Source organism: Apus apus, chromosome 14 (genome assembly GCF_020740795.1).
Source record: "Apus apus isolate bApuApu2 chromosome 14, bApuApu2.pri.cur, whole genome shotgun sequence".
NCBI classification, from domain to species: Eukaryota; Metazoa; Chordata; class Aves; order Apodiformes; family Apodidae; genus Apus; species Apus apus.
The window spans coordinates 2,092,555-2,106,828 of NC_067295.1; the positions used below are offsets into that span (position 1 = coordinate 2,092,555).

Genomic DNA, 14,274 nt, shown 5'->3' on the forward strand with positions numbered 1-14,274 from the left:
TGGAAGAGCACAGTTGGAAGGCTGAGCACAGAGCAAGAGTTCAGGCTTCACAACCCTGACCCTGGCTCAGAGAGCTGTTGGGAGCAGGGAGCAACAGCAGGAGAGAGCACAGGAGCCAGATTGCTTTAGTGGGTAGCTCTGGGGACACTCAGGAGACAGTGTCAGTCCTTCCAGGTCCTCTTCTCACCTGGCTTTGACTGCTCATTACCACCACAGGGGTGCAAGCAAGGCAATTAACTGTGCCTCAGATTCACTGCTGAACCTACCACAAGATGAGGAGCTCACCTTCACCTGCTGCTGTGTCTGGAGAATTACAAGGTGCTATAAGAAGGGTTCCTGTAAAGAAGATGATTTTTCCTTTGCTTGCAGCTCACCAGAACAGTCTCAGAGAGTCTCAGAGAGTCAATGAACTGCTTCAGAAGTTTAATCAACTTGGAGGAGGCAAAGAGTACAGAGCAGGAGCAAGTACACAGGAACAGAATAATTAGGAGAGAAAACTGGGAGCACACCGAGGTTTTTGCTTCCTTGATGCCCTTTGGCACCAAGGGCACTAAGCACCAGCCCCATCATCAGCTCTGCCAGGGAAAATGAGCTCTAATAGCACTGTAGGAGCTATTAACCCGACCAGTGTGTGTTTGTCACAGCCCTTTAACACCTCTTTCAAGAGAATATTTCTGAGCAGTTACAGCATGGCTTAAAGACTGCACAAAAAGGCACTAAATTCTCTAGGAGCAAGGTCTTCTGCTGGGTCAGTGAAGAAGTTCCAGGACCAGCAATAGGACTAGAGTATTTATAACAACACCCTCACACTGAGTACTGCTGCAACTCATCACAGGCAACAGAGAAGACATAAACACACTCAGAACACTATAAAATAAAATAGCACCTCCTCTAATACTCTATTAAATACTAAGTGAAAAATGCAATCATTTTTTCCCCAGCACCTCGCTCATTTGAATGACATGAGACTCACCTCTCCCAGCAAGCCCAAAAGGCACTATGGCCTTCACTGCTGCCTTATACAGTCCTCACCTGGTTCAGGCAGGCTCAGGTGGGCTCCAAGTAATTTGCTGCTTCTCCATATAAAGAGGTTTTCAAGCACCACTCCTAACTTCTGCTTCAGGAAAAAAAGAGAGGAGGGAAGGGGAAGGAAGGTCTATGCTGTTTTTCAGTTTCTTGGGAAGAGAGGGACTCTGTTATATGTCAAATATTTATTTCTGTGTTTGGGCTCAGAGAAGTTGTGTCTTTAGGTCAAGTCTGCAGTGCAAGGAGTTGTGTTTTTTTTTTCTCTCCTGTGTTATACCTGCAAGGGTAAGAACAGAGAAAATGAGTAAGGCCAAGTTGTAGAACAAATCTGCAGCTAAGGAAGGACCCTGCAGAAATCCTACAGGCAGAATGCCCTGCTTCATGTTGTGCAGTCATGCAGGGTAGGGAATGAGCACATTTGGAAAACATAAAATAGACTTAAGCAGAGGATTCAATGGGGCAGATAAATCCCCAGTAATTACTGAGCTGGGCTGCAGGATTTCTTATGTGTGGGTTTGTGATATTGGAAATTGCAGCTGGAGCAGATTTAAGGGCTATGAAAACCAGCCTGGCTCAGCTTCTTCAGAAGGGGATTTTTAGTGGGAACTATTTAATGTGGTTTTTTTCAGGCTTTCCTCAAGAAAGAAAAGAAGCTGAAATCTAAGTCTCCAGGAAGAGCAGGTTAAAGGGACACTGTGCAGCTCTGGGGTATGTTCCTCTGCTCCAAGCCAGAGTTGCCCTTATCACTCCTGGCAGATTCAGGGATGCTACTGAAGGCTCCCTGGGATGGAGAGCTTGTCTTTCTTGCTGCAGCTGCTTGTGGAGTCTGATTCTCCAGATTAAAGTGGTTTTTTTCCTTACATTGAACATAAATCTTGCCCTATCCCAGTGGACACTGGCAGATCATTTGTTTGGTCTCTGCCTTTCCTCTCCTCTTTGAGACAAGGACAGATGCTGTCTCAACACACTGTCTCCTTGTGAGCTGCTCTTCTGGGGCTTGGATGCCAAAGAACTAAAGGAGAGGATGTTAGGTGAGTTCATCTCCTGTTGCTGAAGTCTGGGCTACTAAGTGTAAATTTCATACAGGTTTGCAGTTAGAAAACAAAAGGTTTGTTGTCTTAAAGCCTGTTTTCATCTTCCTGTGCCAACCAAAAGATTTTTTTTGGGGGGTCGGTGCTTCTCGCCTGGTGTTTTCCATAATCTTTCTGCTGTAGCAGGTTCCAGTTCTCCATTTACAGCTCCTTGGGTATGATTTCCACAGGTTCCTTTGCTTCCCCTCTTTCTGGCCCAGCCCCAAGGACAGGTAAAGTCCTTTTGGCAAATTGGTTTATTGGGGCTTTATACCACGGAGGCTTCATCTCCCACCAGGATCCTGGGCTGAGAGGGACCTCCAGGAGATCTGATAGATCTTGATAAAATGCATCAGGGATTTATGGCAGTGGAGGCAGTTTTGTCACTTCTGTGTAAAATTGTCATCAAAGGAATTGGAAGAAAGATTCTGACAGATCCCTGATGAGTTATTTCCAAGCATGAAACACAAAGTGCCAATTTAGGGAAATAATTGGGGAAAACAAATACCAATTAAGGTTTTTTTTTCCTTTTAATTTAGATTTCAGCACTTAAACCTCCCACTTTCTTCTCTCCAAAAGAGAACTAAAAAAGCTGTTTTTAATATTTAGTTTCCAAGATACATATTGCTGGGGAAAAAAAAAGGGGATTTAAATGATGTTCCTATATGAGAGACCCTGGCAAGCTGCCTGTGTGTTGAAGAGCAGATCTCAAATATTTGTGTTTTGGCTCATTAAACTTCTCTAAACAAGGATGCTGGTCCCAGCCCTCAAAGTTGGAAAAAACTTATAGCTGCATTCAGAAGGTGGCAGTAGGAATGTCTTTGTACATTAAGACTTTTTTTAGATTTTTCACTTTTTTCCCCAAGGAGCTGGGCAGGTTGAGACTTCTAGGTGGTTGTTTTTTTCCTCTGTAAATGACAATTCTGAATAATGTATGCAACCCAATCACCTTTCATATTATTTGAAAGGTTATTCTGCACCTGAAGCCAGTGGGGCTTTAATGATTTACTTGCTTATGCCAGTGGCGTATCAGTCATGAGCACTTTGAGTGTGTCCTATTGCTCCAGTACCCAGCCTGTCTCTCCCTGCGTGTCTCAGTGTCATGGAGAGCTGCATCTATGCTGCAATAGATGGATGGATCTTTGCTGGCTTCCTGGTAGAAAGTAACTTTTCCAAAATCAGTTCTGGGTGTGTTTTTTTCCAGATCTGGATTAAGCACTGTCAGTAACTCCAGCTGGGAATGACAGTTTTAAGAGGACTGGATAGTTTTGATTTATTTTTTTTCTTTTTAATTTTAGTCAATGCAGGGAACTCCAGACTGGAATGAGCTGAAGCTGTGGTGAAACTGCTGGATGTGTCAGGAATGTCAGATAGCTCTGGAACCCCATTATCCTCCCACGGATAAAGCCTCCTCCACCACAGGCATCTCCTGAGGTCCCTCTGCCAGCAGTACCCTGCACCCTGAGCATGACTTCCTGCAGCTGCAACATCTGGGTCTGGCTGGGGAATGGGCTAGAAACAGGGACAAAGAAAGGGTGGAGAAAGGATTTTGGAGGGCTCCAATGGGGTACGTGGAGGGGAAAAATGGTCTGCAAAAGCCTTCACTGAGGCCAGAGCAGAGGGAAGGTTTCTGCTGGTGTGTGTGTGCTCAGGGCTGGCACCTCCCATCAGGGCTCTGGGCACCAAGGGATGTGCTGTAGATGAGCAATGCAGCCATTGGGGCTCTCACCAGCATCCTGATGGAAACAGAGGATGAGGAGGGTGGGAAGGAAATGCTGGGCAATGGGACCCAAGCAGCTGAGATAGCTGAGAGCAGGGGAGGACCTGCATAAAATACCTTTGAGAGTGGTTTGTTTCTAAGTATGCAAATTTCTCACGCATCCTCTTCAGGGTTGCAGGCTGTGATGGAAGCAGGAGCAGGGGTGATGCTTCCAGGCTTGTAAACCCATTTTCATCATTCATTTACTTTGCGGAGAGGCCACTTAAAAGATTCTGTCTTTGCAAAGGCTCTGAGATCTCAAAGATTTGGTATTTGTTTTACACAAGGGTCATTAACTTCTGTGTCTTCCCATCCTGATACATGATGATGGTTTTTTACTGCCCAGCAGGGATGGGAGCTGGTGCCAGTCTAGCTTCTGGAGTACTTTGGTACTTTTGGTAAAATTGCCACCTGAGACTGTCATATGTTCAGTCTAGTGCTTTTAGCCCTGTCCTATGAAAGAGAGCATGGAGAGAAGATAAACAAAGCCAGGGTGCTTGGAGCAATATCTTTATTTCAGCTACTTTTCCAAACAGCTGCGGGTAAGTCCAGCAGTGAAGCTTTTTCCTGGCAAGAAATTTTAATGTACCCATCACACAAATGGCTCTGGATGCAAACAAGAGGCTGGGGGGTGGGCAAGGAGGAACTGGGGAAAAGGATTTTTCTTGCTGCTGTGTGTACCTTGCCACTGGAAAGGAGGAAGAAAGAAAATAAATCCCCTAAAATATCTCTGCCTGCAGCAAAGCACCGTTTGTTTTATTTTTCTTTTTCTTTTTTTCCAGTTTTCTGCTTCCCAGAAATGAGGGTCCTGTAAGTTCATGATTTCCAGCCTTGAGCACAGCCGCAAATTCCAGCTCTGAAATCAGATCCTAAGGCAGGCCCCACAGTATTCCTTAAAATGGGAAATACATTCCCAGCCACGTTGGAGGTGCTGGTGTGAGAAGCATTGCCAGCAGCACGAAGTCTAGCAAAGGCAGAGCACGTGGCTCCAGCTCTACTGAAAGCCTTTTCCCTCTGAAAAAGCTTTGCCAGGTGGACACGCTGGTATTTAGCTGACTCCAGCATCGTGCTCTCTGCGGGGAATATTACACAAAATGGAGAAAAAATGTAAGTTAGGGTAAATGTACTGTGCAAAATATTGTTCTTAGCACCAGCTGGGTTCTTGCCTACCTGAATGGAGCAGAGCTGGGGCAGATGCTGGTGAGTGTGGGCTCTTACTGGCAACACTGCACGCTGCAAAGGTACCTGAGTATTGTTGTGGGAGTAAAAACATTTCGTAACTAGCACCCAGAGAACTGGTACCTGCAGGTGATCCTTAGATAGAATTAAAATGGTTTCTCTAAAGCAGAGCAAAGAAGTTAAATTTTTGCCACCAACTTGGCAAACTCTTTAGGGATGTTGCTGGGGGTCTACAGAGGGCAGCCGAACTGGGGTCTTCTGTATGTGTCTTCCCCAGGGCACATAAGGGCTGAAGCCTTCTTGGTACTTGGGTAGCTTCTATCACCTTGAAACAGTCCCCTCCATCCACACAGGTGTTCTTGGCATGGGCAGACAACCCTGTCAGCAGGCCAGGAGGCCTGTAACCCCTCCATGTGGGACTAGACATGCATTTCTAAGAGGGAAGTATCTACCAAAGCTTTGAGCCTAGAGCTGATGAAGGGCTACTCTACTGCTGGCTTGATTAAATGGCCGTTGAAGATGATGTAAACATCAGACTCCTCACTGTAGATGGCATTTTCTCTTTCCCGCTTGAACATCCTCACCCAGACCTCATCTCCTTCCTGCAGGTCCAGCATCAGGCTCTGGCTCTGCATGATGCTCCGGTCACTGGGCTGGGCATAGAGGATGGCCACCTCTTTCTCATTCTTCATCAAGTGCAGGTAGGTCTCCTTGAAGTTCCAGGTGTGGACATTGAGGCTAAAGTAGTAGATTCCTGCAACGTAGCAGAAGAACTTCCCCGAGAACATATTGAAGTGCTTGTAGAGGTTCACAAACTCAGTGTCAAAAGTGACGTGCTGGAAGTAGTCGGAGCTATGAAGGGGTTTTCTCCGACCCACCGAGAAAGCAGCATAGAGCTGCTTGCAGGAATGGCCTTGAGGGCCAGGCTGGCCTTTCTGTCCCTTCCGCCCATTAAAGCCACGTAGCCCTCTTTCTCCTGCTTTCCCAACTGTTCCAGGGTATCCTTTCTCTCCCATTTCACCCTTCTCACCTGCAAGCATAAAGGAAAACCTTGTCAAACAGAAGCCCACAATCCCCAAGCTGCAGCCACCTCCTGCTGGAGACAACCAGCAAAGCAGCTGCTAAACCATCATCTCCTCAGCACAGGTATCTGGAAGACGCTGGCACCTTCTCAGTTCTCAGAAGGGTGAAAATGCCAGGTGAGAGCTTGGCTCCATGGAACTTCTGGTGCCAATGTTCAACATCCAGTAGTAGAACTCTATGACCTGATCATGCTGTTTATGTGAACCCAGCCTTGATGAGCCCTTTGTGCAGAGGTTAGGGCAAGAAATGCTCCTGGTTTTGCAGAGGTCTGATTTGGGCCTGGGAGAGGTAATTGGTTTTCTCTGCTCTGCTTTTCCCTCTCCCAGGGCTCCTGGCCCATCTCCAGTTGGGATACACTTAGTTTTTGTTTGCCTGCCTTACTGAGACAGCAACGAGCACCAGAAGGAGGGCATGAGCCTCTTTCCCACTTTCTGAAGCTGCATTTAGTAATTCTGAACTAACATTTGTATCTGGCTTTTAGCGTGACCTAACATGAGCTTCCAGGGATTCTGCTTTTTGATGGATACGAGCCTTTTGCCAGCTCCTTACTTGTACCAATTTAGAGGCTGTGCCGTGTCACCTCTTGACCTTCTTTTGGGTGACATCAGCAGAGGAGTTCCTTGGTGTGGGGAGGAGCTCAGCGTGCAAAACGAAGGTGAGCAAGCAAGACAAAGGATGTCCTTACAGCAGTTGGCTTTACCCACCTTTGAGGATGGTGATATCTATAGTGGGCTGGACTTTGGGTACCGAGTAGGCAGGGTCACTGCTCATCCTCGTGTATCGTGAGGAGATGATGGAGACAGGCTGCTCCTGGGGCCCGCAGCAGCGCACGCACGAGAGGCGCCGCGGCTCCCGCCTCGGCAGCCCCTGCTCCAGGGTGGCACCCACGGGTGCAGTGGACACCAAGAGCAGGAGAAACACCAGAGCCATCTGGAGTAAGCAAAGGAACAGAAATGATTAACAGGGTGATTCCAGTCAGATGGGCCATCTGTCAGTGTCGCCACACAGTGTGTTTCTGCTGGTTAAATATTAGCTGATTGGTAGTGGCACCAGGAGACTCCAGGTGGGAAGGGTGCCCCACCAAGTACTGTTTACAAGCAACACAAAGGGCAACCCCTGCCTCCCATTACGGTTGAAATAGCTGGCAAGAGACATCAGGGAAACAGAAGAAATAAACCCAAAACCCAACCACAACCTGTGAGATCAGAAGCTAAGGCTGAGATGCCCAGAGCTGTCACAGCAGCTCTGCTCAGGGCACACTCACTGCCTGGCAAAAGGTCCTGGGGAAAAGGCACAATGTCTTCCTCTGACAGTGGTTTCTTGCCACCCTGAAAAATTCAAAATTAGAAGCAGAAAATGAAAATTGATTTAAATATAGAGCCTAAAGCTGTTTTATTTCCCTTGGGGTTTTGTTTGTTTGGTTTTTTCTCATTTGTTTTGTTTTGTTTTTAGGAAAAACCTGAAGGGAAATGAAACTATAAGAAATCAAAAGTATTTGTCCCTTTACATAGTTTCCTGCAGCCTCTTGCTGGCAACCTCTCTCCAAGGTGACTATGCCAAGAAGTTTGTGGCTTTGACCATATCCATTTGCTGCTCTTAGCACAAGTTCTGTGTATGGTTTGTATTTTTATTTTCCAATGTGCAGAATGGAAAAACAAATAGCTGCAAAAAAACAGAGTGAAATGGGATTCACAAACACCAGCTTTTGAGATCATTTATTGCATCTTCATCTGCCAGTAGCAAGCTCCAAAGGCCCTGAACACTGGGTGAAATAATGGAGACAAAGTGCTTCAGGTGGTGCAAAGGAGGAGAGTTTTCTCCAGCTCCCCATTGCCTTCCTTCTTGAGGAGACACTGGAGCTGGAGATGGGCAACTGCCTCCTACCAGGTGTAATTAATGTCATTCTCCTGATTGCAGTGGTGTTCCATATAGGACAGATTTTGGACTGATGCCTTTTTGGACCTTATCCAAAGCCCAATTAGTCCCATGGACTCTTGTTGACCTCAGGCTGGGAACAACTTTTCCAGCTCCTCTTCTACCAGATTTAATTCCTGGAATATCTGGGGAAAGTTGGAGCTAGATGCCATGGGTTTTGGGAATAACTCAGTGAACTCACAGGTCCCATCTGCCGAGGGAAGGAAGGAGCCTGGAGCTCTGCAAAGGCTTCACTGGGCACAAAATGAACAGTTGAGGAAATGGGGAGACAAAAGATCAGCACAGGGCAAGGTACTTGGATTCTCCTGGCCTTCTCAGGAGATGCTTTCTTCTAGTTCTTACCTGCCCCAAAAGAACTGTCATTCACACCTTTTACTGGGTGCAATCCCCCTCCCTGGAAGCCTGCTGAATACTTAGCAGCAACATAATAACTTCTTCTGACAGCAGTGAAAGTTCTTTCATGAAATCTCTCATAACTTGCAAAGATCTCTCTATTCATTATTGTACCTCATTTTAGGTACAAGCCTGAGGAGGGATTTGTACACCTTTTGTATCCACCTTCAGAGCCTGAATCCCATTTTCAATAAGTCCTTTTTAATTTTCGTGCTCTTCTTCAGCCATCTTTGTGCTTCTGAACAGGAATGCAATACTAGTCTAAACGGACAGCAGGTCATAAATAACCAGCTCATACGTGACCAGAACAGAAAGTTTGTACTGTGGAGATCATCTAGGGTTCACATAATGTTTCTGGAGTCTCCCCTGCTGGGATTATAGTTCATGTATATATACAATGGTTTAAAGAAGACCCCCCAAGAAGCCAGGCACCAGGAGACTCTTGCAGGGCAAGCTGAAATTGTCTCTGTTGATCTAGTTGAAAATGTCCCTGCTCACTGCAGGGGGGGTTGGACTAGATGAACTTTAAAGGTCCTTTCCAATCCCAACCATCCTGTGTTCACTCAGAGTCCTGGGCAACCAGGGCCAATATATCCTCTTTTGAACTAGAAGTTATTTAGCCCTTCTCAGGAGTGTGAGCAGTCAATAACTTCAGGATAAAGTATTAGATTACACTATCAAGACATTAAAACCAGAAGACATGAGTGCTCATAATACTTTTGTGAAGGAGAAAGAGCATTCATTAAATGTGGTAGTCATTATGGGTGGAATGAAAGGACTAATAAATATGAAGAAATTGCTTTACATTTTTATAGGTCATTCTTCTCCTCAAGATGAATGGCTTTCCTATTTTTAGAATTGACTTCAGGGGCAAAAATAGTCTGACAAATCAGTGCTCAGGTTGTGCACGTTGCACATTGCTCTAATCCAAGCACCCAGTGAAGAAATTGTGGCTACTTGCATGATTCATGAAGAACAATTTCTCAAGTTATTGGCTAGAAATTGCATTGGGGAAAAAAAAGAAAAGAAAAAGAAAAAAAGAAAAAAAGAAAAAAAAAAGAAGGAAATAAATGATTCAACTACCCAGTTGATTCAGGGCATCCTGGAGCTGACACCCCCACACCAGGTTTTCCTTCCAAAAATTAGAAGAGTCAGTTCATTAAAGTGACAGAAATGTGTGTTTAGTTACAGTATCTGTGATATGAAACTTTAATGATGACTATGAATAAACAGCTTTAGATTTCCAGTTTTCTCCTGACAGGAGAAGTGAAACAGGGAAGAGGAGGGGAGAAAGAAGCCTGAGAGGACTGCAAGCAGTGGGGGATGGATTCAGCAGGGATGACTACTGGAAGATACCCAGCACAAAATGGGAGATTGGGTGAAGAGTAACCTGAAACCAGAGAAATCAAATGTGCAATAGGAAAGGAAACAAATCAGGTAAAGATTTCCTTATACCAAAATCATGTTAACCTGGAGAAAAGAATGACTCCTTTGCTTGCAATAGATAATTTTAAGATAAATTGTTTGCTTGTCCCATGACACTTTCAAGCCTCTCCACTCCAAAGCCATGAAGCACAGCACAGCTTTTGCAAGTGGAACTGGGGTGAAACTCAACAACCAAGTTAGAACCTGATGATCTTGAAGGTCCCTTCCAACCTTAACCATTCTATGATTCTAATCAATGTGAATTTAATCTGATGCCGAGGAAGGAATTTTGCACATGGTAAATGGGCAGATCAAGCTTTTGGGCAACATTTTTACAAACCAAATTAAAATTTAGGAATGATGAAATGAGACAGCTGAACTTGATGAAAAGGCAGTTAATTTCAGTGAATTTTGATGAGGATGGCTGGTGGTTGCCTTCATTCTAACATTAAAATATATGTTATTGTTGGAGACCTATTTAAATGTCATGAAAGGTTTCTTTGACTGAAACCACCCTTTAACCAAGGTTTAAAAAGACTGAGTTTTCTCTCCCTTTTATTCCTTTTTGAACTTCTGAGTGGAAAGACAAAATTAAAATATTTGTTCAAGTTTTTCTGCCTGGACCAAAACAAGAAGCAAAAGTAAGTGAAATTACCAGTCTCCTTGCCTAAAACTCAACCCCTCCTGTTGTTAAAGGGTCTGTTGGTCTGTCTAAGCAGAGCTGAAAACACAAATCCTTTGATGGCTGCTGCCCAACAGTGCTGGTGAGGATGCAGTGCCCAAACCAGGGATGCTGTTGTCTACCATGCTCAATCTAAGGCAGAACAGATGATTAAGTGACAGATTATTGCTTTGCACTGACCTTGGAAGTATGCTGATTTAAGTACAATCCACCAAGCTTTTTATTTCTGCATTTTTTTTCATGCCATGAATAGTCTACACCAGAAGACCTGGTTTTCCAGCAACAACTGGCATTCCTGCCAGCAAGAAAAGCCAAATTCCTCCCTTGCAGGACTTCAGAGAGGCCACAAACCTTTACAAGGGAGGGACAGAAACCATTAGTCCCAGTTCAGGGAGTTAAGTGATGTGATTCTTTCTTCTTGTGTGTGATAACGACTTTGAATATATTCTCTTGACACTATTACAGCTGGAGAGAACCTTGATTGATTTTTTTGGTTCATGATTGAGTTTAATCTTACAGATCAAGGTAGACAGTTTATGTATGAGGTACATTTGCTTGTGCAAAGCTTTTTAATCATCCTGTGTACCTGAAGGATTTTAACACATTGATATAAAGTAACAGATCTGGGCAACAGGAATGATAAGAAATCCCCATCATATCTGCAAAAATAGTTCACTTGCTCTGCACCCAGAGAAAGTAAAGCAAGAATGCAAAGCAAGCCACCCTGGAGGCTGGACCAAAAGGTTTTCCCTGGGATAAGCAACCTGATGTTTGGAACTTGAAGCTGAATTTTGGCCAAGCCATGACTGGTCCCTCAGCACTGCCAGAAGCCCATGGGGTGTGCAGGGCAAGGCAAAGGTACAGCTCCAAACCCACCCAGGTTGTCACTGGGTGCAGAATGTCCTCTCCTGCAGTGACGCACAAAGAATAAATCCCACCAGTAACTGTGCTGAGCTCACACGCTGCAATACTGAGAATTCACCCTGCAGAAATTGCTCCTGGATCCCTGAGCTTGTGCTTTAAATTTCTGTCAATCTTTTCCTTCCTGCTATTCCTCAGACTTCACTGGGAAAAGCCCCCTATGACTGTCTGGTCTAAACTCACAGCACATGGGACAACAGAGGCCACTGCCCATTTTAATTAGTGACAAACCTTGACTGAAAACCCTGGAGGGGCATGAAGACTAAAACCACTTCTTTGCACTGCAGAGATGGAAAACACATGGATGTGTCTGCCTCACATCTCAGCACTGTTCCAGAGGTGGAAAATATTCCAGTTCTGCTTTTTTACCTCTTATCTTGTGTCAAGCCTTGACCTTCTCACTGCTCCAGAGCTCCTTGCATCACCAGCAGCAGGAAACGAAGCATCGTTAGGGCTGGGTTTGTCTGGACACTGGACTTCCTCTTGGAAATTATTTCTTCAGATTTGTTTTCTTTTTTTTTTTTTTTAATTTTCTTCCCCAGGAGGATCTAAAATTTCTTCATGAGCAACTTCTTGTAGAAAAGCCCAAAACACTGAAAGATCTTGTGTGATTTTCCAAGGCAAAGCTGCCACAGCTCAGCCGTTCCTCTGTCCGTGGTGCCAGAGCTGAGCCCAGGGCAGCTCCTTCCCACTCAATGCCACTGGGATGCTCCACTCCAGCCGAGCACCAGGAGCCCATCTGCAGCCATGAAGTGACTGGAGGGCTCCCAGACAGGGATATTTGGATCCTGAGAAGCAATGTGGTCACAGAGTTTCGGCTGCCTGCAGTGCTTTGCAGCTGACCCATGTTAACGCCCTCCCGCCTGCTGTGTTTACACGGGCACTGGGGTGAAGAGGAGCAGGTTTGGGAGAGCTGCGGAGGACAGCTGGAGTGGCTTGAGCCCTGCAGGGGCACAGCCAGGATCTGGCCCTGGTCCAAGGATGTGAGCTGCATCCATACTGATGATGGCCTGGGGGAATATTTGGTCCGTGAAGCTGTAGTTCCTTTATCTGTGTTGTTTGTTATTTTCTGGTGCTTTTTTAGAGTGTGCCTATTTCCAGTGTGGGTGAAGGGCCTTAATTCTGCTGTCCTGGAAGGAGCTGGGAAATATCTTCACCCCATCAACCCATGTCCTTGTGCAGCAGCAGCTCGTGGGGTCACCACATGTTCTCTCCAGCTGTGATTTCACTTGGCAGCCACGGGCAGAGCCCAGGAGCCCGAGCAAACACCCCTTCCCATCACCTGCACAGACCTGGGAGATGGGATGGATTTAAAGCAGTTCCCTGCAGGTGCTATGGGAGCAGGAGCTGTGTCTGATGGAAATCAGTCCTGTGTACTTGGCAATGTCTTGGAAAAGGCCCTGCTCCAGGCTGGGCGGGTCCCTGAAAGCCATCCCACCTCCACAGCCAGCCCAGTCAGGGACTCCGCTGCCAAGGCACAGGCGAACGTACAGTCAGTAATTTCCAGGGCAGCTTCTCCCACAGAGCAAATCCTCCTGACAAAATGGAAGGCACCCACCCCTCCTTTGCCCTTCCCAGGAGGAGAGCAATTTTCCTTGGACTGTCACTGCTGACTCAGTGCTCCAGGAACTTGGCTTTACATGTGCCCAAAGAAAGCCAGCAGAGGTGTCCCTGCAGTGGGTCCCATGCCATCCCAGCTGGGTGGGTGGGAGCACCAGGACACGGGTGCTGGCAGCAGAGGACCATCCCATCTTCACTGTGAATCCCTGCTTACACCTCAGGAATGAGCAGCACATTCCAAATGACTGCAGTTCTCCAGCAAGGCTGGAGAAGCAGAGTCCCATGAAAGTTTCCATATCTGCAGAGGATGCCAGGAAATGGCCCTTTCCTGCCCGGGGCTCCTGAGCTTGCAGCTGAGCCAGATGGGGCTCCGTCCCCATCCCAGTGCCCAGCCACAGCTGGGTGCAAAGTCAGACCAGAAGGAAGCAGCATCCTGGAGTGCTAAAGGTGGGCAGTGAAACAAGGAGAGCTGGGAGGAACAAATGAAAGCTCAGCTCAGCACTAATCAGGCACTTACTGCTCTTGCTGCAGAGAAGCAGAAAAAAAGGAGGCAAAGCAGAGCAGGCTGAGACCACCGCACTGCACATCTCACCAAGCAACCTGTTTCTGCAGGGATCTTTCTTCCCAACAGCATATTTTTCCCCCCAATTTTTTCAGATCCATTTAACTTACCCCGTGCCTCAGGACCCCCTGCCTCTCACTGTCCTGGCTGCTGCTGAGCAGGACACACACTGAAAGGTGCCCTTCACTCGGGGGTTTGTGCTCTCGGTGGCGGCTGCAGCTTCCCAGCTGGAGTCCAAATGAAACATGGAAAGTCAGCCCAGCTCCTTGTGAAACCCAGCAGCTAAGTTGTTTGCAAAAGCAGGGCTTTATTTTTATTTTTTTTTTCTTGTTTCTTTGCTTGCATCAACTCGTGCTGGGTTCCTGTGCTTTTGTCCCGTTACAGTTTCCTGCGGACTCGCAGCCAGGCTGCGTGGTGCCTCTCACAATGAAGACTGAAAAAACTGTGAATTAAAAAAATGTAGCAAAAAACCACAGACCCAAAACCACATCCAGTGTTCCAGCCAAGAGAGAAAGTGCTGGGATCATATGGAAATAATTTTTCTGTGAGAGATTGCAGCATCTTTTTAGGCAGGAGAAAGGAGAAGAAGTAAAAAAACCCGAAACCAAACAAGCCACAATAAAAGCTCTGGCTTTTGTGTACAAGCTGCAGAAGCTCCAAAAGCTTTTTGAAGTGAGCA

At 46.2% G+C, this 14,274-nt stretch overlaps 1 protein-coding gene across 1 annotated transcript; it reads right to left on the bottom strand.

Moving 5' to 3' along the window:
- Nucleotides 1-5,379: 5,379 nt before the first annotated feature.
- C1QTNF8 (C1q and TNF related 8) lies at nt 5,380-13,790 on the bottom strand. Its single transcript, XM_051632359.1, has 3 exons — nt 13,706-13,790; nt 6,822-7,047; nt 5,380-6,064 (listed from the first exon to the last, which is right to left on the bottom strand). The coding sequence occupies exons 2-3, from the start codon at nt 7,045-7,047 to the stop codon at nt 5,517-5,519; spliced, it is 774 nt and encodes a 257-aa protein (XP_051488319.1). The 5' UTR covers nt 13,706-13,790; the 3' UTR covers nt 5,380-5,516.
- Nucleotides 13,791-14,274: the final 484 nt, after the last annotated feature.

Bases quoted from the DNA above. Each gene is read 5' to 3' on its own strand.
- C1QTNF8 (XM_051632359.1), bottom strand. From the start codon at position 7,047: ATGGCTCTGGTGTTTCTCCTGCTCTTGGTGTCCACTGCACCCGTGGGT. The intron at 6,065-6,821 runs GTGGGTAAAGCC...TTATGCTTGCAG, and splicing joins AGATATCACCATCCTCAAAG to GTGAGAAGGGTGAAATGGGA.